We start from the raw sequence: 23,693 nt of genomic DNA on the forward strand, positions 1-23,693 counted from the left end.
TGAGGCACAGGAGGAAGATAGCTAGAAAACACATGCACATGGAGTGCTGAATGGGGGCAAAACAAGCAGTGGCAAAGCCAATAGGTCTTGCCTACGCCAAAGTTATTGCTTTGCCAATATGTTTAGCAATGTTGTACAGCAATGCTAAAAGTTAGTTATGTAGAGGAGAGTGGCGTGGAGTGCAGTGTCATAAAGTGAAGTGTTATAGAGTTGCGTAGAGCTGACTGGCATGGAATGAAGAGAAGTGGAGCGTTAAGGAGGGAGTAGAGTGTCGTAGAGTGGAGTGGCGTACAGTGTCGTGGAGTGGTATAGAGCAGAGTGGTGTAGAGGGTGTTGCAGAGTAGAGTGGTGTAGAGCGGAGTAGATTGTCAGAGTGGAGTAGCATAGAGTGGAGTAGTGTAGGAGAGTGGAATGGCAGAGTGGGGAAGAGTTTTGTAGAGCTGCATGGTGTGGCTAACAGTGGAATAGTGGAGTGGAATAGAGTGGAGTAAAGAGGCATAGAGTGACAGAGGGAGTTGCCTAGAGCATCGTACAGTGGAGTAGTGTTGTAGTGCAGCATGGAGGAGAGTGTTGTAGAGTTAAGTGGCATAGAGTGGAGTAGAATTTAATGGAGTAGAGCGTCATAGAGTGGAGTATCGTCGAGTGGAGTAGAGGGTCCTAGAGCGAAGCGGCGTAAAGTACAGTGGTGCAGAGTAGATTGGGGTAGAGTGCATAGGTTTTGAGTAAAGTGGTGTAGAGTGCATTGGCAAAGAGTGCAGTGACAGGGTAGTACAGAGTAGATTGTAGTGGCATAGAGTACATTTGTTTCAGAGTAGAGTGAAGTGGCGTGGAGAAGAGAAGTTCAGGGTGGAGTGGTGTGGAGTGGTGCAGAGGTGTAGAGTGCAGGGGCTAGCAGAGCAGTGGTGCAGAATAGATTAGAGTGGTGTTGAGTGATGTAGAGTGTGGCGTAGAGTGCATTGGCACAGAGTTGCGTAGGGTTTAGTGGTGCAGAATAGAATGCAGTGGCATAGAGTGCATTGGCACAGAGTGATGCAGAACAGAGTGGTGCAGGGAGCAGTAGTATAGCGTGCAGTGTCATAGAGAGTGCAGAGGCATAGAGAATAAAGTGGTACAAAGTAGAGTGGCATTGAGTTCAGCAGCGGAGAGGGCAGTCTTGCAGATTAGAGTGTCGTATAGTGGACGTAGTGTGGCACAGAGTCAAATGAAGTGGAACAGAATAGAGTGGTGTAGAATAGAGTTGTGTAGCATGCAGTTGTAAGAAATTGGCTCTGTATATACTGGACCAAAGTAAGGTACAGTGTGCACAGAGTCCACAATCCCCAGAGGTTTGGCATAGGCTAAAGTTAGATATAACCTTACTCTCTAAAGTGGTAGCTCGGCCGAGCAGTAAGGCAGTATCAGAGGAGAGTGTAAAGCATTTGTTCTACATACTGAGTCAGCAAATGGTCTTACACACTCAAGAACTGAACTCTAGGCCAATTGTTTTGTATCAAAAGATATAGTTGTTTTATTTTAGAACCAACAAGGTATCAAAATATACTTTCGCAGAATGAGTTACTTTAGTTAAATACTTTTCAAATAGGCAATAGATTTTTTGATTACAATAGTTTCAGTTTGTTGCAAAAGGCAACTCAATTTCAAACATAATGCAACATTGAGCTCAATGGGAATTTCTAGTTAAATGCAATTAGTTACTTTGTAGATTATTTTCTAACCACAGGACTGGATCCTAGATTCAGTCCTGGGACATTTCCTACAAACAGTTAGGTAAAAACGTTTTGGTTATAGTAGTGATTTTTAAGGAATATTATTGTATTTTAAAAGTTGACACTTAGAAACTTTTTCACATAGAATTACCTATATTATCCTATGGAAGGAAATTCAAATTGCAAGTAAAGTATGTTCGTGTTACTTTTGTAATCCAGTGCTGGGCTCCTAGTTTCAGCACTGGGACATCTATCTAAAACAGGCAAGTAATTATGGTTTTATCGTTGGCACGATTTTTAAAGCATATTTGTCAGTTTCAAAAATTGAAACTTAGAAACTTTTTCAGCAAAAAACAGGCAATGGTATCCTATGGAAGGAAATTCAAGTTACTGGTAAGTACGCTTAAAATTACTTTCAGGGTCAGTACTGAGCTAAAAGATGCAGCACTGAGGCCTCTCCTGATAACAGGTGAGTAAATCAGAATTCGTTGCTCGGTTGATTTTAGATGAATATTTTAAAGTTCCAAAACTCCACATTTCCAAGTGAAACCAGTCAATGTTAGCCTATGAAAGAAAAGTGAGTTATCGGTTTTTATTAGGTAAGTACTCGACTGGCAGAGTTGAGGTTCTGGGCATAGACTCAGGGGTCTCCCAGGGTCAGGTAGGCACAGTTGGTACACCCTCAGCGGCACAGGGGCAGCTGAGTGCAGAGGTAGTTAGGCTCAATGTTATCCAATGAGAGGCAGGGGGCCTTCAGTTGGTGGCTGCTGGCAAGCAGGCCACACGTTTGTGGGAGCTCGGCTCCTGGTCAATTGCTCAGGGCAAGTGGGGAAGTAGATTAGGACAAAGGTTGCACTGCCAGGGGCGCTCGGGCGGCTGGGTGCAGGGTACTTTTGAGCCATCGGGCGCTCAATGTTATTCAATAGAGATCTTGGAAAGTGGTCAAAGGCTGCAGGCTCGGGACGGAGGATCTTCAGGAGCGACCAACACTTCGAGGGGTAAGTTGGGATCTTGGAGGATAGGTAGGTACCCCGGAGTTGGGCACAGGGGGCCGTGGGGTGCTGGGTACAGGGGTATCTCTTGGCGTCAGACAATCTTACCCTCTGCTGGTCGCGCTGGATCTGAGCCTGCAGGCGTCATCTGGGTCGTCGAGGAGGGTCCTTGGGCACTGGATTCCATGTGAGACTCGCCGGGGGGACATCCTCAGGGTCTTTGTTCACTCGGGCACAGGCCAGGCTCAGCGGGTGCGGAGTGGGCTGGATTTGCGGTTCCTGGCTGGCACCAGGGGTATTGCTGTTTGAGCAGAACCACTGCTCGTGGGAGTGCCAGTCTCTAAGAGGGTCAAGGCAGGCAGGTCCTCCAAGGTTCTCAAGGTTACTGTCTGCAGGAGACGCCGGGATTTAGCAGGAGCATGTTCATGGATCAACAGGCCTGTAGGGTTGGGGCCAAGTCAGTTGGTGTTGTCCTCTTGTTAGCAGTTGCACGGCAAGGATAGGTAGGTACCCCGGAGTTGGGCACAGGGGGGCCGTGGGGTGCTGGGTACAGGGGTATCTCTTGGCGTCGGACAATCTTACCCTCTGCTGGTCGCGCTGGATCTGAGCCTGCAGGCGTCATCTGGGTCGTCGAGGAGGGTCCTTGGGCACTGGATTCCATGTGAGACTCGCCGGGGGGACATCCTCAGGGTCTTTGTTCACTCGGGCACAGGCCGGGCTCAGCGGGTGCGGAGTGGGCTGGATTTGCGGTTCCTGGCTGGCACCAGGGGTATTGCTGTTTGAGCAGAACCACTGCTCGTGGGAGTGCCAGTCTCTAAGAGGGTCAAGGCAGGCAGGTCCTCCAAGGTTCTCAAGGTTACTGTCTGCAGGAGACGCCGGGATTTAGCAGGAGCATGTTCATGGATCAACAGGCCTGTAGGGTTGGGGCCAAGTCAGTTGGTGTTGTCCTCTTGTTAGCAGTTGCACGGCAAGTCTTCTTCTTCTTGGTCTTCTTTCTTGTTTCGAAATCGGGATCTCAGGATGGATGGTTCAGGGTGCCCCTAAATACTAAATTTAGGGGCGTTACAGGTAGGGGAAGGGCAGGGACCAATAGGTCCCTATCCTGGGGTGAGTACACCCCCTATCCGGCACCTCTTCTGTTGGAGGGGGGCAGGAGCCTATCTCTGATTGGGCAGGGCTCCCCATCCTCAAGATGGCCAGAGCCCGGAGTTGTGCTTCACCTCGCCTCTCCCACCTGAGGGGTGGAGTTGGCACAGGCTTGCACACCCCCTTTCCTCACGTAGGGTTTTACGCCAGTCTTCCCACCAGAGTGGGGTTCAAAACTGGTGGGGGCCAGTTGGTGAGTACAGCAAGTGGCCTGGAGAAGCTCACAACGGCGGCATGCCTTTGAAGCTTCCCCTTGCCCATCCTGGGGGAGAACTAGCACCTCGTCCAGGACGTGCATTGTTGCAGGCTCAGGAGAGCGGGGGCTCTCCACCCAGGGGTCCAGCAACATGTCTGCTGTGTGGCAGCCTAGGCAGCCTCTTAGACAAGAAGTGGATTGTAGGTTAGGTTTCAGGGGGCATATCTAAAATGCCCTCTGTAGTGCATTTTACATTAAATCCTACACTGGCATCAGTGTGGGTTTAATGTGCTGAGAAGCCATTATGGTGCTGTGGAGTTCATAATGATAACCTCCCAGTACCACATACTCTTAATGGCATCACTGCACTTTTACTGCACTTACAGAACCCAGGAATGGCCCTGGATACTGTAGGGGCACAGGGCCCATGCACCTGTGTCCACACCACTGGCATAGGGAACCCAGCTAGAGGGGCGACTGATGTATGCCAGGGCAGTGGGTTTGTGGGCATGGCACACATAGATGTGTGCCATGTCAACTCTTTGTTTAGTTCTGTACCAGGACACTTAGCCTGCAAAGGCAGTGTGTGTGTGTGTCAGGGTACAGGGCTCCTAAGGGTGGTACAATAAGTGCTGCAGCCCTTAGGGGTCTTCCCTGGTCACAATGCCCTGGGTACCTAGGGTACCATTTACCAGGGGCTGAGCTGTGGCCAGAGATGCCAATTGGGTTTTAGTTTTAACACAGTTTTTAGGGAAGGAACACAGGCCCTGGGCACCTGATTGTGCCTTGGGCTCCTGCCAATCAGTCAAAGCACATCAGCAATTCAGCAAAAAGTGGGGGCATACCATGCAAGAAAGATGGCACTTTCTCACAGAAGTGGCGTAGCATGCAGTGGTGTACAGTGTTGTGGAGTATGGAGCCGTAGCGTGCAGTGTTGCAGAGTAGTTGGCATAGAGTGCAGTGGTGTAGAGTGCATTGTTTTGATTAAAGTGGTGTTGAGTGCATTGGTGTAGAGCACAGTGATTTAGAATAGAGTGGTGTAGAGGGCAGTGGCATAGAGCAGAGAGGTGCACAGTAGAGTGGCACAGCGAAGAGTGTAGTGGCATAGAGTGGAGTGGCGTACAGTGCAGTGGCGTAAAGTGGAGTCGATTGTTTCAGAGCAAAACAAAGTGGTGCAGGGTAGAGAGTAGTGTCAGAGTGCACTGGTGTAGAGCAAAGTGTTGTAGAGTAGAGGCATAGAGTGAGGGGTGCGGTGTAGAATGAAGAGGCGAAAAATGCTGAAGTGCATAGTACAGTTTGGTAGAGTGCACTAGCATAAACTAGTGCAGAAAGGAGTGGTATAGAATACAGTGGTGCACAGTAGATTAGAGTGACGACCAGTGGATTAGCATAGAGTGAAGTGGCATAGAGTACATTGGTGTAGAGTGCATTGGCATTGCATAAACCGCAGTGGCACAAAGTAGAGTGGTGCACAGTAGAGTGGCAGAGAGTGCTGTGTTGTAGACTGCAGTGGTGTAGAGTAGAGTGTTATAGAGTCCATTGGTGTACAGAGTAAAATGATGTAGGGTGAAATGGTGTAGTGGTGTAGAGTGTGTGGCGGAGTGTAGAGGTTTGCATAGTAGAGTATAGGTCTTGAGTAAGGTGGTGTAGAGTGCAGTTGTGTAGAATAGAGTGGGGCACAATAGAGTGGCATAGAGTGGGGCACAATAGAGTGGCATAGAGTAGGGCAGTGTAGATTTCAAAGGCGCATAGTGGAGTAGAGTAGAGTAGAGTTGAGTGGAATTGCGCAGAGTGGAATAGAGTGGCATAAAGTAGACTGTTCCAGAGCAGAGTCTAGTATCGCAGAGTAGAGTGGCATAGAGTGAACTACGGTGGAATGGTGCAGGGTAGCGTGCAGTGGAGTAGAGTGGAGTGGAGTGGTGAAGAGTAGTGTAGTGTACTGGCGTAGAGTGTAGTGGTATTCAATGCATTTGTGTAGAGAGGCGTAAAGTAGAGTGGTGCAGAGTAGAATGCAGTGGTGTATTTGGATGGAGTGCAGTGGCGTAGAGTGCTGCACAGTAGATTGGCATAGAGAGCAGTGGCGTAGAGTGCAAGGGCGTAGAGTGCAGTCTCATATGGTACAGTGGTGCAGAGTAGAATAGAGTGGCGTAGAGTGCAGTGACGTAGAATACAATGGCATAGAGTGCAGTGGAGTAAAGTGTTGCAGAGTAGAGTATAGTGGCAGAGTGTGTAGTGGTGCAGAGCAGATTAGCGTAGAGTGCAGTGGTGTAGAGTGCTTTGGTTTTGCGTAAAGTGGTGTATGGTGGAGGAATGCAGAGTAGAGAGCAGTGGTGTGTAGTGGTGCAGAGTAGATTGTTTTAGAGCAGAATGGAGTGATGCACTGTAGAGTACCGTGGTATAGAGTGGATTGGCATAGAGTGCACTGGTATGTAGTGGTACAGAGTAGAACACATTCGCACAGAGTAGAGTGGCATACAGTGAAGTGGTGTAGACTGCAGTGGCGAAGAGTGCAGTGGTGCACAGTAGAGTAGTTTGAGGTAAAATACATTGCCATACAGTAGAGCAATGTAGAGTTGAGAGGCGTAGAGGGAAGTGGTGCAGAGTAGAATGAAGTGACGCAGAGTAGAATGGCATGCAGTGGAGTGACATAGTATGCAATGGTGTAGAGTGGAGTGAGATAAAGTGGAGTATGCATTGTGTGGTAGCGCACTGCCATTACAAACAACACATCTTCAATTGAAATGTCCATTTCATTTGCACAGACATATAGTTTTACTGATAAAAGTATGCATCGTGCAAATGATAACGTGTGGAAATATCATCTCTTAGTGTATTGATTTATTTTGATAGTATTAAATATTTGTTTCAACCACACTACAGAATTACCAAAAAATTTGATTCTTTTGTGCTTTTCTAATTCGGATAGATTTTGAAATATCAGCACAGTTAACTTACAGACATTTACATTTTGTTTTACAGACATTTACATTTTGTTGTGTGCTAAAAAAAATAACAACATTGTACAGCCTTCTTCAAGCACTCCCCAGTAGCCAGCATGATTGTCATTTAACCCGTTCTATGCTCATGACGGAGCCGCTCCGTCATGAGCCTCGGTTGAGCTGTGCTCATGACGGAGCGGTTCCGTCATGGCCCGCTTGGCGCGCCTGCGCGGCGCAAATTTTGCGCCTGCGCTGAGCGTTCCATTGAGCGGGCGCGTTCGTGAAGGAACCGCTCCGTCACAAGCACAGCTCAACCTCGGCTCGTGACGGAGCGGCTCCGTCACGAGCCTGCGAGCGCCGCTCGGCCGCCCCACCCCCTTAGCGCAGCGGCGGAATTCCCGCCGCAGCGAAGGGGTTAAATCCTCACTTTGAAGTTAGAAAAAAAGGCAAACGCCAAGCTACCTGGAAGACTGAGCCCGACATTTGACCTCTGTCTTTGAATGTGCACAGCAAATGTGACAAGATAAGAATAAACAAGGTCTAAAGGCCTGTTTACAGACATCCAGTACTGGTGAAAAGTTTTGGGTGAAGGAAGGGATGAACTCAAGCAAGGCAGCCGAAAACAAATAGAAATAGCACATAAAAAGCAAGCAAATGTGAGTTACAAACCATTAACACAATAATAAGTAGTCAGGGGAATGCATTCCCAGGGAAGTTTTCTGAATGTCCCCAAGATGTCTTTAGCAAATCAGACAGCAGAGATGTCTGGTAGGCTTCGACCTAAAAAGTAGTTCCCTACATTTAAGTAGTGGAACGGTACAAGTCAGCCAGTCAAAAGGATGATAAAGAGGCTATGGGAGGGATAAACCTGATCAGAGGAAGGCAAGCCATTGAATAAGCAGAAAGCAAATGTAAGCGAAAAGAAGGCCAACCAAGGGTAAGCAATCGGCGAGCTGTAAGCCCACTGTAAGTTCACAATAGGTATTTCTGATGGATACTTCTAACTGCCATTTCCTCACCTGGTGAAGAGCTGAGCACTAGAGAAGATCCAGAGATGTTCTCAGCAATACTCTAGTGCATCAGTAGATGATGTCATGTGGCACCATGTCTGGTTCAACCCACTCGAGATGTGACAGAGGACCCTACATAACTGCCACCTAGGCAAGCTGACATAAGTTCCTTTCTTTCTGTGCCTTCCGACAAGGATCTGGAGCTCACTCATTGAGTTCTATCAGACTTGGTGGAATTTTTCTTTCAGATCTTTTTCTAGTGTGCTAGGGACGTCCCCACCCAAAGCAATAGGATTCAAACCGGGAAAGGGCTGCCATAAACAGATGTTGGTGATGTGGCCACATGCGGTCTGTCTCAGGGCTCCAAGCATGAGTCAGCGTTGTGAGTAAAACGTGCCAAGATTAACTCAAAGGCCACCAAAGACTGTGCGGCCATCATGTGGCCGATCTTGTGAATGTGTATCATGGAAATAGAAATCTTCAGTTAAGTCAAAAATTGAAGAAACACAAGAGGTCTAAACACAGCTCCCCTACATCCCACCATTCGGAGTAGTGCCATGCCTTGGATACCTCCAGGCCACAAATTATGTCTCCCACCATGGAAAGGATTTATAACCTGTCTTCCAATTCGCCCCTACTTCTCTGGCCACACGGCGACGCCACAGCAAATCAGGGAGTTTGAGGCCAGAATCTTGGTAACTGAATAAGGACAGAATCTTGATACCCGACTGGATGCCGCTGCTGCGCCTTCAGGCACCAAGGATCTGAGGTGGGCTCCAATGGTCTACCACTGGCGGATCCATACCCAACTATCCCATGGAACGGTTTCGACCCGCTGCCAATACCACTTATAGTGCCACAGCCCAGAGTGCTGACATAGACGGTGACACAAGAGGGGGAGCTTATAGTCCTCTCCAAAGAAAACCTGAAGTGACTTCTATTGATCCCACATTTACCCACACTCTAGGCCAGAGTCGCTACTGCAATAATTTCATGACTATGACGATTACAACCGCAGTACCCCATATGACGTGTAAAACCTGTTTTTAGACCTATATGATGTTCTTGGCTTAGACACATTGCCTAACACTTACATTTTCTCACCCATACCTAAAGCAGCTACAGAAGTCTGCCTCCTTTGCCATTGTCATATGGAGAGCAGCAGAAGCTTTAGACCTCACTCTGCCTCCATGGAGGTCAAAAGAAATGTCTAAACTGAGGTCCTACATCCAGGACAAACAACACAGTAGCCTCTCCTTCCTTTCAACAAGACCCTCATGGACACATTGTAGGGCACCTGGACTAAGCCAGGATCTGGCCCTTCACTTAACAGGCAGATTGAAAAGCAGCACCAGCATGCCTTGGGAGATCCTGCCTTCTTCCCCCAGCACCTTTCACCAGAAAGTCTGGTGGTACAGACCTCTCTACCAGCCGACCGAACCCCAATGCGTTCCCAACTACTCCTTCATATAGTGTGAGAAAACACAAAGACATTTGCATGAGAATATTCTGCTCAGCTAGCCTTGCTCTGAGATTAGCCTGATCGCCTGTGCAGCAATTTCTCCATCAGTCTTGCCCTTTTGAGGCTTCGGAAAGGGGTACCAGCAGAGGCAACACCAAACCATACCTCAACAGCAACAAGCCTCCCAAGCCTTTTAAAGCAGAGGCTGGCGATCAAGTCGCCACCATCCAGCCCCAGAGGCAATGTCTGCCCAATCCCCTACTCCTCCACCAGCAGCTGCCACAAAAACGCTTTCAGTCACCCTCTGCAGGACATGATCACCCGGTGGGAGGCCGCATAATTTTTTACCTCAAAGTGTAGAGGTAAAACATTTGTCCAGTAGGTGCTCCAGATTGTGTAGAACAGTTAATGCCTTCCATTTCTGTCACAACCCCCCTGACATGCCTCCCAAACCACATTACCTCCTGGAGGATCACTAGTCTGTTCTTAGAGAGGTGGTCCAGGCTCTCTTGGCCAAGAGAGCCATAGAGAGGGTGCCAACATCAGAGATCAGGTTGGTTATTATTCTCAATGCCAAAAAAGGATGAGGCCTTAGCTCTATCCTATATCTTCTCTCTCCGAGGTTCTCCCTCCGGCAGGACAAGTTCAAAATGCTCACCCTGGTACAAGTTCTGTCTGCTTTGGATCGAGGAGACTAGATGGTGGCCATCGACTTGTGGAACTCATTTTCACAGTTCCATAGGCGTTACCTGCGGTTCCAGGCAGCACAACAGTACTTTCAGTTTTCTGTGCTCCCCTCTGGCCTGACCAGTGTACCTCATGTGTTCACGAAGAGGAAGGTGGTGTTTGCATCTGTGGAGGTTGGGAATAACAGCCTCCCCATCCATCGACAATGGCTTCTGAAGGCAGGCTCACCTCAAATGGTCATTTCTCCCAGACCACAGACAACTTGTTAACATCAATGAGTTTCTCCATCAGTGTGCCAAAGTCAAATTTGAATCCTTCACAGCAGCACCCCTTCATCAGAGTAATTCCTGGATACGGAGCTCCTTCAAGCAATTCCCCTGCCTCAACAAGTCCAGGACGTTCGGACTATGATCCCGATGTTTCAACCCCTGAGCTGGGTCTCCTTGAGACTGACTCTGAGGCTTCTGACATTTGGCCTCGGGCATCCTGCTTGTGGAACACGCCAGGTGGCACATACGGACTCTGCAGTGAGTTTTGAAGTCACAGTGGGCTCAGCACCAAGGCAACCTGTCAGACTCCATCCAGGTGTTGAAGAAGGCTGCAAAAGATCTGTAGTGTTGGCTGCTCGATTGCAACTGGACTGGTGGCTGCCCTGGACCCAGGTAGCAGGATGGTGCCATTAAATTTGCAGGACGCTTATTTCCACATCCGTATTTTGCAGTCCTGCAGAGACTACCTGGGGTTTCAGGTAGGCCTCAAGCACTTTCAGTTCTCGGTGCTCCCTTTGGGCCTTACCAGTGCACCTCAGATCTCAGCACCTAGAGAACCTTTTGAATCCATAATCCAGGTGTTGGAGGAAACTGCAAAAACCCTCTACTGGTGGCTGCTACGCTGCAACTGGACTGGTGAACGACACTCTACCTGCCTCACCCACCTCGAACGGTTGTGACAAATGAATCATTGCGACAAATTAATCATTGCGGAGTTGGGGAGGTCATCTGGGAGAGGTGAAGACCAGAGGACGCTGGTCACCGGCAGAAGATTGCCTCCACATCAACTTGCTGGAGTTGTGGGCGATTCACTTGGCACTGAAAGCTTTCTTCGCGACTATCAAGGGGGACAGGCACAAGTTCTTACAAACAACACTACATCAATTTGGCATTGCGACAAAGAAGTTTGAGTGGGGTCTTGGGTTCTATTCCAGGAGGCCTACACCTCTGGAAGTAGTTGAATGGCCAGGGCATCTCTTTGATTGCATACCACATAGCTTGTTCTTTAAACACCAAACGGTCAGACTCCGGCGATGCTACCTAGGGGGATCATGGATAGTGGAGGCACTCCTAGATAGCACTGCGCATTTTCCAATAATGGGGCGAAACCAACAATGGGGAGAACCTGTGGTCAATCTTTTTCCCACTGCAGAGAACGCACAGTATCTAAACCGTTGCATGTTAAAGTTCTCAAGGAAGTTCTTGCTCAGAGACGTCTTTCGCTTCAATTGGACAACAGAACCCCTGTACACCTTCCAGCCCAATACTCTCCTGCCCAGAGGTCTCAAGAAGATCAGGCAGGGCAGACTCAAAGTCCTACTAGTGGTTTGAGACTGGGAAAGGAGAGTGCAGTACCTGAACTATTGGCCCTGTGAATCTCTCCTCAGCTCCGGCTGCCCCTGTGGGTGGAACTCCTGTTTGCAACCGGAGGGCAGGGTCCTGCACCTGAACATGCACAGCCTACACTTCCATGCAAAGTGATTGAGCGGTGAAGTTTGACGGATTTCGATCTTCCTCCCGAAGTAGTTGGTGTTATCTTGGCAGACAGGCGTCCCTGCACCAAAAGTTGGGATGCTCAGAGAAATATGTTGTATGATGTTTCTCCTGCAATATACAGAAATTACCGGGACAGTTAACTGACATACTGTTATTTTGTTGACCCAGCAAGGCCTTGCTATGGTGACAGTTAAAGGTTACTTACATCCAGCTTTGACTTTTTATGCCTATCTGATGAGTTTCTTGAAAGACATATTGATTGGTTCCCACCAAATGTTTTTCTGAAGCCTCAATAAGAACATAATTTGGTGTTGACTTATCTCATGTGTGCCCCGTTTGAACGAATGCACAGCTGTTTTCTCCGCAGCCTCACGCTGAAGACCATCCTGTTTAGAGCAAGCATGTCAGCTCATTGCTTGAGTGAGCTACAAGCACTCTCTGTCCAGCTGTTATATACCACCTTCTTTCCAGATAAGCTGGTACTTAGAAAAAAAGCAGTATTCCTACCAAAGGTCATCACACCCTTCCACATAGGGCAGTTTATCAACCTGACAGATTTCTTTGACCCACCTCATCCTTCTATTCTAGATAATGAGTAAGATTACATTTTTTGATCTCAAAGAGAACCCTTTTCCCTGGAGCTAAAAAGGGAAAAGCTACCCAGAAGAGAACCATATTCAGATGGATTGTTTTACACATTAAAAACGGTCATTGACCGGCCAAGATACAGCTTTCAGGTGGTCGTCGGGCTCATTCTACCACAGCAATGGCTGATACCACTGCACTGGTGCACAGTGTCCCAGTCTTAGACATCTGCCAGGCAGCTACGTGGGCAACAGATCACATGTTCAAGTAACACTACTGCCTGGACAGCCAGTTGAGGCAGGCAGCACGTTTGGCCTGTCTGTCCTGACACTCCACACACCAATCATCTGGGTAGGTACTGTTTGGGTATCTATTCTGAAAGGAGGGAATCTACAGTTAGAAGTATCCATCAGAAGATAAAGTTGCTTAACTGCGGTAACACTACTTCTTGTATATACTCTATCTAACCTAAGATTCCACACCAACCCAAACTCCTTCCCATTCTGTGGAATAGACACCTAGTCCATATAAAAAAGATTCCAATGTAGAAATCAGCACACTGATACAATCTAATTTCTAATGGCTCAATGTCAGATAAAACAGACAGATCTGAAAGAAAAGGACTTCAGCGTGTAAAGGTGGGGGTCATTTGTGTCACATCCGGGGAAGAACAGACCTGACACCGAGCAGTACAACGCCACATATTGACACACTGGAAAACTGATTGAAACATTTCTAGATCCAGTCATGTGACTGTGGGCTTTCACAAGGTGAGAAATCTATAGTAGACAATCCACCAGAAAGAGCATTACCAAAGGTAAGCAGTGGTGCTGGAACAATTTTCGGAGTGGGGCGTTTATAACTATATTACAGCACTGAAGTAACAAGAATTGGGAAAAATCAGATTGTCAGAAAGTTTGCTTTACAAAGTCCTCTAACTCTACAGTCAGAGAAAGAAGTAAACACCAATCCACTTGTAAACAAATAAACAGCAATTTGTTAGAAGACATAGCCTGACATCTGACCTCTGTCTTTGAACAAATAGCAAATGTGACAAGATTTAAAGGCATCTTTATTGCTCATTCACCTTCTTAACTTCAGCATGTTTATTTTGAGAGTGCTGCAGCACCCTTAGCACCCCTATTTCCAGTGCCTATGAAGGTAAGTAACTTTTTCTTTGCAACCAGACAGCTTGCACAGTATGGTAGGCGAGACCTAAAAATGTCACAGTAAAAGCAGCCCATTAGATCGGTACTCTACACAGTCTGGCCGTGCAGCTGGCCCTATGGCGCCACATTAAACTCAAAGCAATTACCCCAGAATAGCATACTGATCAGCAAAAACATGCAAATTAGATCCCTGCATTTCAACCAAAAAGAAGTCTAGTAACCAAATTGTGAAGCATATCAACTTCAAAATGCCACTCAAGAATGAACCATGGCTTCCGAGCAGCCCCTTTTCAGTTCCCCTGGTCGTATGTTGTGCTTTGTAAACAGTAACAAACAAAAAAATACACAAAAAGCACTTTTGTGCTCTTCTTCCTCTTTCCCCCTCCCTATGCACACATACAGCCATTGGCCTGGGTACTTTCAAGCAGTGGTTACTTTAAAAATGTATTGGGAAATGTAGTGAATCAGAGCATAGCTATGAAAGCAGAGGGTTTATTAAAAATAATTTCTAAAGTTTGTCAATCGGTTACTCCACAAAGACAAATGTAAAATATTTACAAAGTTGTTTCTGCATATATTGCACAGTTCTCTGCTCTTTGTGACCCTCCCCTCTAGAGAAATGCCCACTCACCTCATCGATTTCACACTGCACCACGGTTTCTACTAGTGGGTGTTTCACCACCTCTCTTAACACTCCACCGTCACCACCGCCAATGATCAGGACCTGAAATGAGAAAAAAGACATCTCAGCACAAAACCTATAAAATAAAGCAGACACATAAAACAAACCAAGATATGCCAAAGTGTAGGAAGCTGGCTCTTTATATAGTGGACCAAAATGAGGTGCACTGTGTAAAGAGTCCAAGCAAACCCCCAACTGGTTTCCAGAGACATAAATGACACCCCAAATGCTCTGTTTAGTGGTAGCGTGGGTAAGTAATTAGGCATATCATAGGGTAGTGCTAAGCATTTATTGGACACAAAGTCAGTAAATGAGATACGCACTCAAAGAAATTCGACACCAAAATATAAAAATAACAAATACTTTAGATACCTAGATCATCGTAATTAGCTAAGTACTTTGAGTTATGAATTTTTACAGTTTCAAAAGTGCACTTTTGGGGACCGGTAATGTTATCCTATGGGGGAATAATAAGTCCTGCATTCGGGCACTTAACAGCCACTTACAGGACTGTTCTTCTTGACTTAAGACAAGTACAGGGCAAGGTCCAAGGCCACATAAACAGGTCACCTAGGGAGGCTCTGGAGCGTCCGTGGGCAGAGGTGTGTTACAGTGTCAGGTGCCCCCCTTACTTCAAAGGGGAACAGTCCAGTCAGAAAGAAGCTGCAAGCTGGGCCTGGGGTCCAGTTCGGGGGAGCCCCCGGGGGGCTCGAGCCTTGAGATGCTGGCTACTAAGTACTAGCCTGAGGGTCAACACGTCCCTGATTAGCTCATTTTCCCACCTGTCCTGGTGCCAAATGGGCCCAGGCAGGGGGTGGCGTTTCCCCTGTTCTGTACTAAACACAGGAAGAGGCATAACTTATGCATGCCCTTGACAATGTGGAGAACGGAAAATGGAACGACGATGGGGTCAGCAAATGGGAAGCCTATGGGGGGGCAGTAAGCCCCCAAAAGCAGATACAGCATGTCTCGGTTCGAGACAGAGCATGCATGCCAGTTAGAGCCCAGACATAAAAAGTTTGCACGAATGCCTGTTGCACCGTAGATACATTTCTGTAAAACGCCCCAGATCTACTGAGAAACATTTGTGCCAGTTACTTGACCATTTTAAAGAGAACATATGCGATAACCTCTCAGTCACATTAGCTACTTTCATTTTCTAGCCATTAACGCCGGGAGGGGGGAAGAAAGGGGATGTGATATATTTTGGGTGATCTTTTATTTTCAAATAGCTCAAGTCTTGTCTGAAAACACAGTTTAAAACAGTGATTTCGGATATAACAGAGTACAGGAGTAATTGCAGTCTTTGATTCTGCTCGGTCATGACATTTTTCTAGCCTCCCACAACAGTGTTCAGCAATGGTGAGGTAGGTCAGAGGAGAGAAACCACCCTAGGTGCCTTCTGATTCCATGCTCATATAACAGGCCGCATGCTTCAGTGAAAAGGGCAAAGAAGCTACCGAGAACAGGTCAGGCATCTTGTAATGGAGAAGTATACACACATGGTCCACGTCAGGCACATTCATCACATTCATGGGGAACAGGCCCAGAAGGAGCCACAATTTTAATGTATAGGGTTGTTCGCCTTCGGTGTCCTGGGATGAGTAATTCTAGGACTCTGTAAATTAGGCCAAGTACATCTATTCAGCATCTGACTCTCAGAGTAGCAAGGACAAGTGGCCACAGGCTCATCAGGGGGTACTATGGGGAGTCAGTATTAATGTTAAAGGTTTAAAAATCCCCTGAAGTATGTTTACCAGTCCTGAAACCTCTTTAAACAATCTACGTGAGACACTGGTTTGTGCAGATGCCAGTAGGGGTGTGGTGGTGCAGGAATGGTGTAAAAAAAAGCGCAAAGACTGGATATCATCCATGGTTATGGTGGACGTTTGCTAGAGTTAACAAACAGATGCTGGACTCCACAATTCATTCAACAGTGCATAAAAAGTATGCCCATCTTTATCACTTTTTGGAGGTAAGACATTGGTGAGCTGGTTGGATGACACAGAGATAAGACATGATTCTCTCTTAGACCACAATAATACGACAGCCGTAGGACACATATCGAAGACGGTGCTAGATGGCACCGTAACAACAACTTACTCTATGATGCATCCATCAAGGGTGAGATACCAAACGCCATATGAAGCTCAAAGGAATGGTGTCAGTCACAACATTGCGGTGCTGCTTTAAGGCAGTGCCTAGGGGGTGGATAAATATGTTTTACCACAAGATGAACTCTGAAATGTGCCATCATAGGCAAAATGTTATATGGCTAATCTTTTTCACCTGGAAGTTTGAGCAAAATGTGGTTTTGCACAGGATATGGTCTGCTTACATGCACTGTAGCAAGTGGGTCTCCTGGACCCAGAATGCGATTCGATTTTGTGCACACCCAGAATATGTTACGTTTATGGGTGTTCATAAATGGCACGCTTGACAAGGCACATGCAAATCCTTTTCCAGGGTTAGAGGAGAATACCCCCGAAACGGGTGGGGTGTAGAAGAAGAAGTTTCCCAATAAGGAAAAATATGTTCCCGGGGATGAAAACTGAACGGATAAAGTTAACAAGTGCATTTGCAAGCGCTCAGTAGATTTGCGCACAAGCAGGTATACACATGTATGTTTCCTCGTGCAAAAATGGAATGCACATAGGCCAATTAGGATTCCTCTGGAAAAAGTGACTGTTGCAGATTTCTACTGTACTTCTGAAGAAATTTTTAGAAATCCTGGAAGTCATGGACTTAAGGTAAAAAGAGAGCAACTGTGGCGGCTGTTGTGGTAGGTTAGAGATAGAAGCACTATGGCTGTAGATTTGGATCTTGGTGCAGAGTGCTCTGCTGTGCTCAACATTTCCGCTGAGGGCACCAAACTTTCCATGAAAATCTCCTCCCTTGAAGATATTAGGTCTCTTAACTCAACTCTAAAAAAAAATTAAAATTGGTTGACCTGCAACCACCTCAAACTGAATACTCTTAAAACAGAATTCCTTTTAATTGAACCCCCTACACAATCACTTGACATTGCTGATGAAACATTCGACAGCCCTCAAGTGCATTCCACACGTTATAGATTCCACAAAATCATTGGGAATAACACTCAACAAGAATTTGAACATGTAGGAATACATCAGTTTAGCCAGAAGGAGAAAAGTAAACCCTTATTGCCTTTCGATGACTTCTAACCAGTTGTTCAAGCCCTAGTAATCTCCATGTTGGACTATGGAAATGTAACCTGTTGTGGCCTTCCTAGATCAAAGTTGCCCCCCCTTAGGGCTTCCCTTAACAGAGCTGTAAGGCTTATTACTGGATTTAAACTCAATAACCACGTCACACCGGATTTAAATTCCCAAAACTCGCCCCCTTTCGAGGCAAGAATTCAGTTAAAAATTGCATGAACGACATACAAAGCCTTACATTTCAACAACCTGAGGTACAGTGCACAAAAACTGGAGCTACCTGGTGGTGTAAGAACCTCAAGAAGCACGACGTCCATACTATTGAAACTGCACAAATTTAAGAAGAAGAAAACCTATAATTGGGCCTTCTCTGGCACTGCCCCGAGAATCTGGAATGCCCTACCTTCTGAAATCCGAGTTAACCCTTTACCTGTGGCTTTCAAAAAACAAGTGAAAGTACTATTGTTGAACAAATGCCTGCTCAAGCTCCCAGGATCTCTCGCACCGATAATGCACACAGGCGGCACCTACGATCTGTTGCCTGTCACTATGCCTTGTCCTGTTTCTACTTGAGGACTAGAGGGAGTTTCTCACCCAGTCATGGTACTAGTACTTCCTATATTGTTTTGAGTGACTCATCACTTACTGTACCTGAGCTTCTATAAAGTGCTTGGATACCCACTTGGGTCATGTTTGCGCTATATAAAACTCTAAATAAACAAATTACTCCCAGTACAGTTTCCCCTTTCCATTATTCTTGCTTTCAAATAATCTCACCCTCATTCCCCAGCCTAAATGAGGTTGACCCCTAAGCCCCCCTTTCCCCACATGCCTTGATGGAGACATTCTGTCTACCTCCAATCTGGAGTGTGCTGCATCTTCTAGCATCAGGCAGAAATAGTTGAAGCACTATAAGGAAATTCTAGTTGAGAACTTATTCTCATAGTTGCCCCATAAGTACCAAAGACCAGGCCTGGATGCAGTATGACATTCATTAGATAGCTAGTAATAGACAGGCGTTTTGTCTTCGTTGTACCCAGCTGCAGGGGGAGACATAAAGTAAGGACAATCTAAAGCTTCACATTCACAAAAAGTGACCAAAGAGCCAGGTATCCTAAAAAGAACACACAGGAGCCTCCACAACTGCGAGAGCAGGGCAAAGCCACTCTGAAGCTTAGAGATCTCGCCAGCATACAACATGAAGCTCATCGCACACGCTGCTGCCAAGGATTTCCCGGAGTATATAATACCGTTCATCATAGGTTAAAAATCAAAGACTGCTGGAAATTAAACTGAGTCTGAGCCTATTGATGGAGCAAGGTTTCGCACATTTAGCGACTTGCTTGTATTCATGAACCTCAAATAACTCTAACTATGTAATCAACCTGTTTCGTATTACTAATATTGCACATTTTACACTACACGGGTGTCCCAGAGAAGCTTGCTAATGTGTTTATTAATCCTATTACGCTTGTTCATTAAAATGGTTGCTGCTACGCAGGAATTTAGTCTGCGCATGCGTCGGTCATACCCATGTGATGTGACGTATTCGCAGTTCTGGTGGGAATTTGTTGCTCATGCGCAATACAGCTAAAGATGAAACTTTGTGTTCTCACATGCTCTGAGCTTGCATTGCCGCTTTTGCAAAGAAGTTTGTTCTGCACTTACCCTAATGCAATAGTTATTATAAAGTAAGGGATATAGTATAGCCATTTCATGGTATACAGTGTAATCTTTTATTCTGTGTTTCTAAATTGTTTTCGCTTACTTTTCATGTATTGTATTCTTTGGGCCTGGGAGGTGCTTACTACTCCATTTTGGAAGACCGTATGGTACCAGTCACGTGATGGGGGGGGGAAAGAAAGCCATGCAGCAGTGGAACCCAGCCAGCTGGCAGCCTCGCACAAGATGCTCCTGGGAACCGACCTGTAACCCAGCAGGACGAAGCTGAACTTTACCTGAAATTGCTACATTTGTAATAAACTGCTGTGTACTCTATTGTTCTCTGTAAAACATATGCCATGGGAAACTAGAATGTAAGGGGTGGGTACGAAAACTGAATATTAAGCATGAGAAAGTCTAAAATTTAGGTGGTGTGATGGCTTAACCTCCTCCTTTGTCCAATCAGAATTTGGGGATCCTTTCACTTGCAACATTGGAGGGTGGTACACTGACCCGAAAAACAGTATAGCTAGCCTAGATTTAGCTAGAGAAATTGTCCGACTTGTTCGAATAGCTGACCTGTCACTGACCCAACGTACTGTATAGGTGACTGATACAGAGAGCTGCGGAGCACTCTGTACGAATTTCCACAGACCCACTCGGGGTTTTGGGGAACCTTAAGTGCTGGCGAAGCACTTTGCTGGGAGATTCGAAAACCCAATGGGGTTACTGGCAGATTCCTTGCAGAGAGGGAGTAGCGCAGGCGTTGCAACCGAAGCTGCAGGTGTTGGTCGTACCCTTTGGTGAACCCGGGCCTGATCCAAATTCCGGGGTTATCCTGTCCTGACTGTCCATGAGCTGTACCTGCTCGCCTACTGGCAACCTAAGTCCTTGAGGGTCGTTTCCCGTCTTTCCAAACTGACCCGTGGCCAGGGTTAGTCTTCATTCTATCCTAGGTAAATATAAGTCTATGTGGGTGTTCGTTTATCTAAACATGCTTTCCTAACGTCTCGAATAAAGCATAATTGCATACGTTCCTTTTCTTCCCTGTCTCTCAATAAATGAGATTTTTATGTATTATTTGTCTATTAGCATGTTTCACTTTTCTACCTACCTTTAGTCAAATGCTAAATCGTTTTGCATATATAGTTTGTTCCAATCTTACCCTCCCTATAGAGAATAAGCACTTCTGGATAAATAAAACTGCATAAGTTTCATTTCCTTTGAACCGTTAGTAAATTTCGAAAGTCTACTTTAATTAGCATGTTCCCTTTCTTTACCCGCCTTTAGTGAAGTTGTGAAAGTCTGTTGATCAAAATTAGCGTGTTCCTTATTTTTCCTTCCCTTTTAATTTCCGATTTCTAAAGGATTCTTTGCCTCATTCATAGCTATACGATATTTCTAATTCTAGTTACAGACAGTTTGATATGTGTTAATCTTTGGCTCATGGCATATGATGATGATGATGATGATTAGATAAAGGTTTTCAAAACTTCCTGAGTTTGTGGTGATTATAAAGAGTACAAACATTTCAAATTGTATATGGTATTGTGTTGTCTACTTCATCCACAGCTAGCTCCTTGATCCATTGTGATCTTAGGTACCTGTGACGAGGATTGGTAAGTCAGGTACACGGGAATAAACAGAAAGGAACTGAATTACTTGTAGTAGTATGTAGGTTACCTGATTAAAGTGTAATGAAAATATTTTTTTTTATGGGCCCAAGTGTGCATATTTGGTAAGAAAATTAGTCGGGTGACCTGCGCGCTCTATCACGATCATCAACCACACAGAGTGAGACACACAAAAGTATTTCTCTGCAAAAATTATCCTGCATCTTCACAGCCGTTCCAACTTTTGTCTTTATCCCACTCATGCAGTTTCTTGGTGTAAGGTAACAGTATATGGACACCTTGACGACAGTCCCTCTCCCCCTTTTTCCACTCCTCACCTTGAAGTTCCCTTCCCAAGTCTCTTTACTATTTTGTGTGAGTTAGCAAACTCCCTGGCTGCTCACTAACTAGTAGCATTTTGTGGATGATGGCTATTGCACTCCTGTAGTGGTAAGGGGTACCCCCATTAATCCACTTCCCATAGTCACTAAGCTCTCTCGAATCACTTTGCTGTTGTGTGCAGCACCTTATCACTCTCCTGCAAGAAGTGAAATCTCTCAGGCTTGGTAAGAGCGCAAGCACATCTTTAAGTACCTCCAATTATATGATCCGACCAATTTTTAATAAGGATCTCGGTTAGTGAGCCCCTTTCTCTCCATAGCTTAAATCTACCCCAGTCTGAGCCCAGACGGAGCTTCTGCATTATAACAAAAGGGCTAAAAAGTGAAGGAAACATTGTAGTTTATTTCCTTTTGCTCACTTTATCCCATGCCAAGAATGGGGCCCTGTATCCCAGGATGAGTATGAATTCCAAGTCTTATGTCTTTTTTCCCTAATCAGGACACTAGCCATAATGCGATACCTGCTATAACATACGTGAGGAAGCAGTCCTGTTTGTATGTTTCCCTTTTCCCCCTTTAAAAAATAAACTTCAAATGCGCAGCTTAACAGTAGAACATTACGCTGGAAAGGACATCCTGCTTATTGCTGGTGGTAAATGCTTACATTTATGTGCGTTTTGGGGCTTTTTACATTTTCTAATATAATTGTCAATGGTAGATTAGAATTGCTTAGTTAGAATAAGTTGCACTGATATCATCTGGATATAGTATAGCAATGTAAACAGTATCACCATCTTGGTCACTGCTGTTCTGCCACTCAAAGGGATGGAACCCACGGTCTAAGTTTGTAGTGCTTGACTAACGTATGTCAAAGGTGTAAAATAATCCAAACACCCGATCTGTGCATGTAGTTTGCAATTTAAATATGTAAGAAGGGCCTTCGGTGTCCTCTTCGGAGCGTCTGGGACTAACAGTGTGGCTGTGAGTGCTGATGGTAGTATTGGAATTCCTGTATATGGATTTAAAACCGGATATCTATCAAAATTGTTTCAACTCAGCCATTAATGGAAGGAGTGTCTGGACAGGTTTGTCACTTAAGACCAATTTATCGTCTGCAAACATGGTCTGCTTGAACTCTTCCTGCCCAATTTTTATATTTCTTATATCACCATCATCCCTGCTCCAGATAATTAACTATTCCATTATTAGGGCTATAGAAGAGGGCGATGGAGGCAAGCCCTGTTTTGTGCCTCTCCTGATATTAAGTAAACTTTTATAAAGTGATGCCTATGGTACCAATTCTAGTACAATATTGCTCAGACAGACACCATGAATTAACTGTCTTCAGTTTTTAGGTCGAGGTAATATCCGGTCTGCTGAAGGCAGAACCGGAAGTACCGAGATCTTATGTTGCTTAGATGGCTATTTCTCTCGCCTCCTCTTTTTGCCTCTCCTCTATTGGCTGGCTGCCTAAAAGGAGGCCAGCCATTGGAGGAGAGAGCTGTCCCTCCAAATAGGCTCTGCCTTTTTCAGATTCGGGGGCGTGTTCCTTGCTGTTCTTTCCACTTTTTTTCCACGCCTCTTTTGAACAGCAGAACACGCCCCCGAAGCTGAAAAACTTTTGAAGTTTCCATCCGCCATTTTATATGTGTCGTCTGGCCGTGAGGATCTGCTTGCTGTTTTCCTGCATGGACCCCTTTGTCCGTCGTGGCAGGTAACTTATTTATTTTATGCTCGGATGTTTGCAGCCGCAATAAAACACTGGCACCGTAATCCCTGCCGCAGGCGCAAGGGTCACACCATTAGAAACTCCCTCGTGTTCACCGCCGCGGGCCCGGGAATTCTGTCCTTGCACCGCTGACGTCACCCCCCCCTGGGCCGCACTGGTATTGGCCCTGCGCTTTAAGGTTTCCCTGCTCGTCAGTGAAACGCCGCGCTGTTACTGGGCGCTGGCGCGAGGGGCAGGAGCGTCATCCTGAGAGCCCCAGGGGCCGCCATGACTTATTCATGCTCGGCAAAGCACAGGCTGCGGGTGATAAATTGCTGTTCAGCAACACTGGGGTCTTTCAAATGGGTTAATACATTTACCAGGCCATGGGGACTGCTATCGGCGGGGTGGGCGATAATGAGGGAATGTGCTGAGAGGGGAGATAAGATAACGCTACATGCAGGGCGAGGGGCCGGGCTCGGCGTCTTCTCTTTCGAGGCCCCCCACCCTCACACGTCACTTCTCCTAACCTCTCCCTTCCACCCCTCCTCAACATCTAGTCACGTGCGTTTGCCCGCTTTCACTCGCGAGCGCCCATTTCGTAACAGTCATTTGTTTCCTCTTTCCGTCTCCTACGCATTACCCCCCTACGTCCTTCCATAGCCACGGAAAACATGTCACTGGCTTTTACGTTATACCTTGTGACTTTTCTCTTTCCCCTTCATCTGCTCTGTTTCCATGTGTTCCTTTTCTTTCCCCCGTTCTACCGTCCCTTCTCTTTCCTCCTGTTTCTCCTACTTCCTTCCGTTTCTGCTCCTCCACCCCTGCTCTCTCTTCAGCCCGCCTTCCT

At 46.2% G+C, this 23,693-nt stretch overlaps 1 protein-coding gene across 1 annotated transcript in view; it reads right to left on the reverse strand.

Moving 5' to 3' along the window:
• The window catches only part of LOC147665176 (spermidine synthase), a 106,252-nt gene that overhangs the window by 47,929 nt on the left and 34,630 nt on the right, over positions 1-23,693 (reverse strand). Inside the window, exon 3 of the mRNA XM_086949699.1 lies at positions 14,290-14,382. Coding sequence (XP_086805825.1) covers positions 14,290-14,382 — 93 coding nt within the window. The remainder of the gene's footprint in view (positions 1-14,289; positions 14,383-23,693) is intronic.

Source organism: Lissotriton vulgaris, unplaced genomic scaffold (assembly GCF_964263255.1).
Source record: "Lissotriton vulgaris unplaced genomic scaffold, aLisVul1.2 SCAFFOLD_2834, whole genome shotgun sequence".
Taxonomy (NCBI): domain Eukaryota; kingdom Metazoa; phylum Chordata; class Amphibia; order Caudata; family Salamandridae; genus Lissotriton; species Lissotriton vulgaris.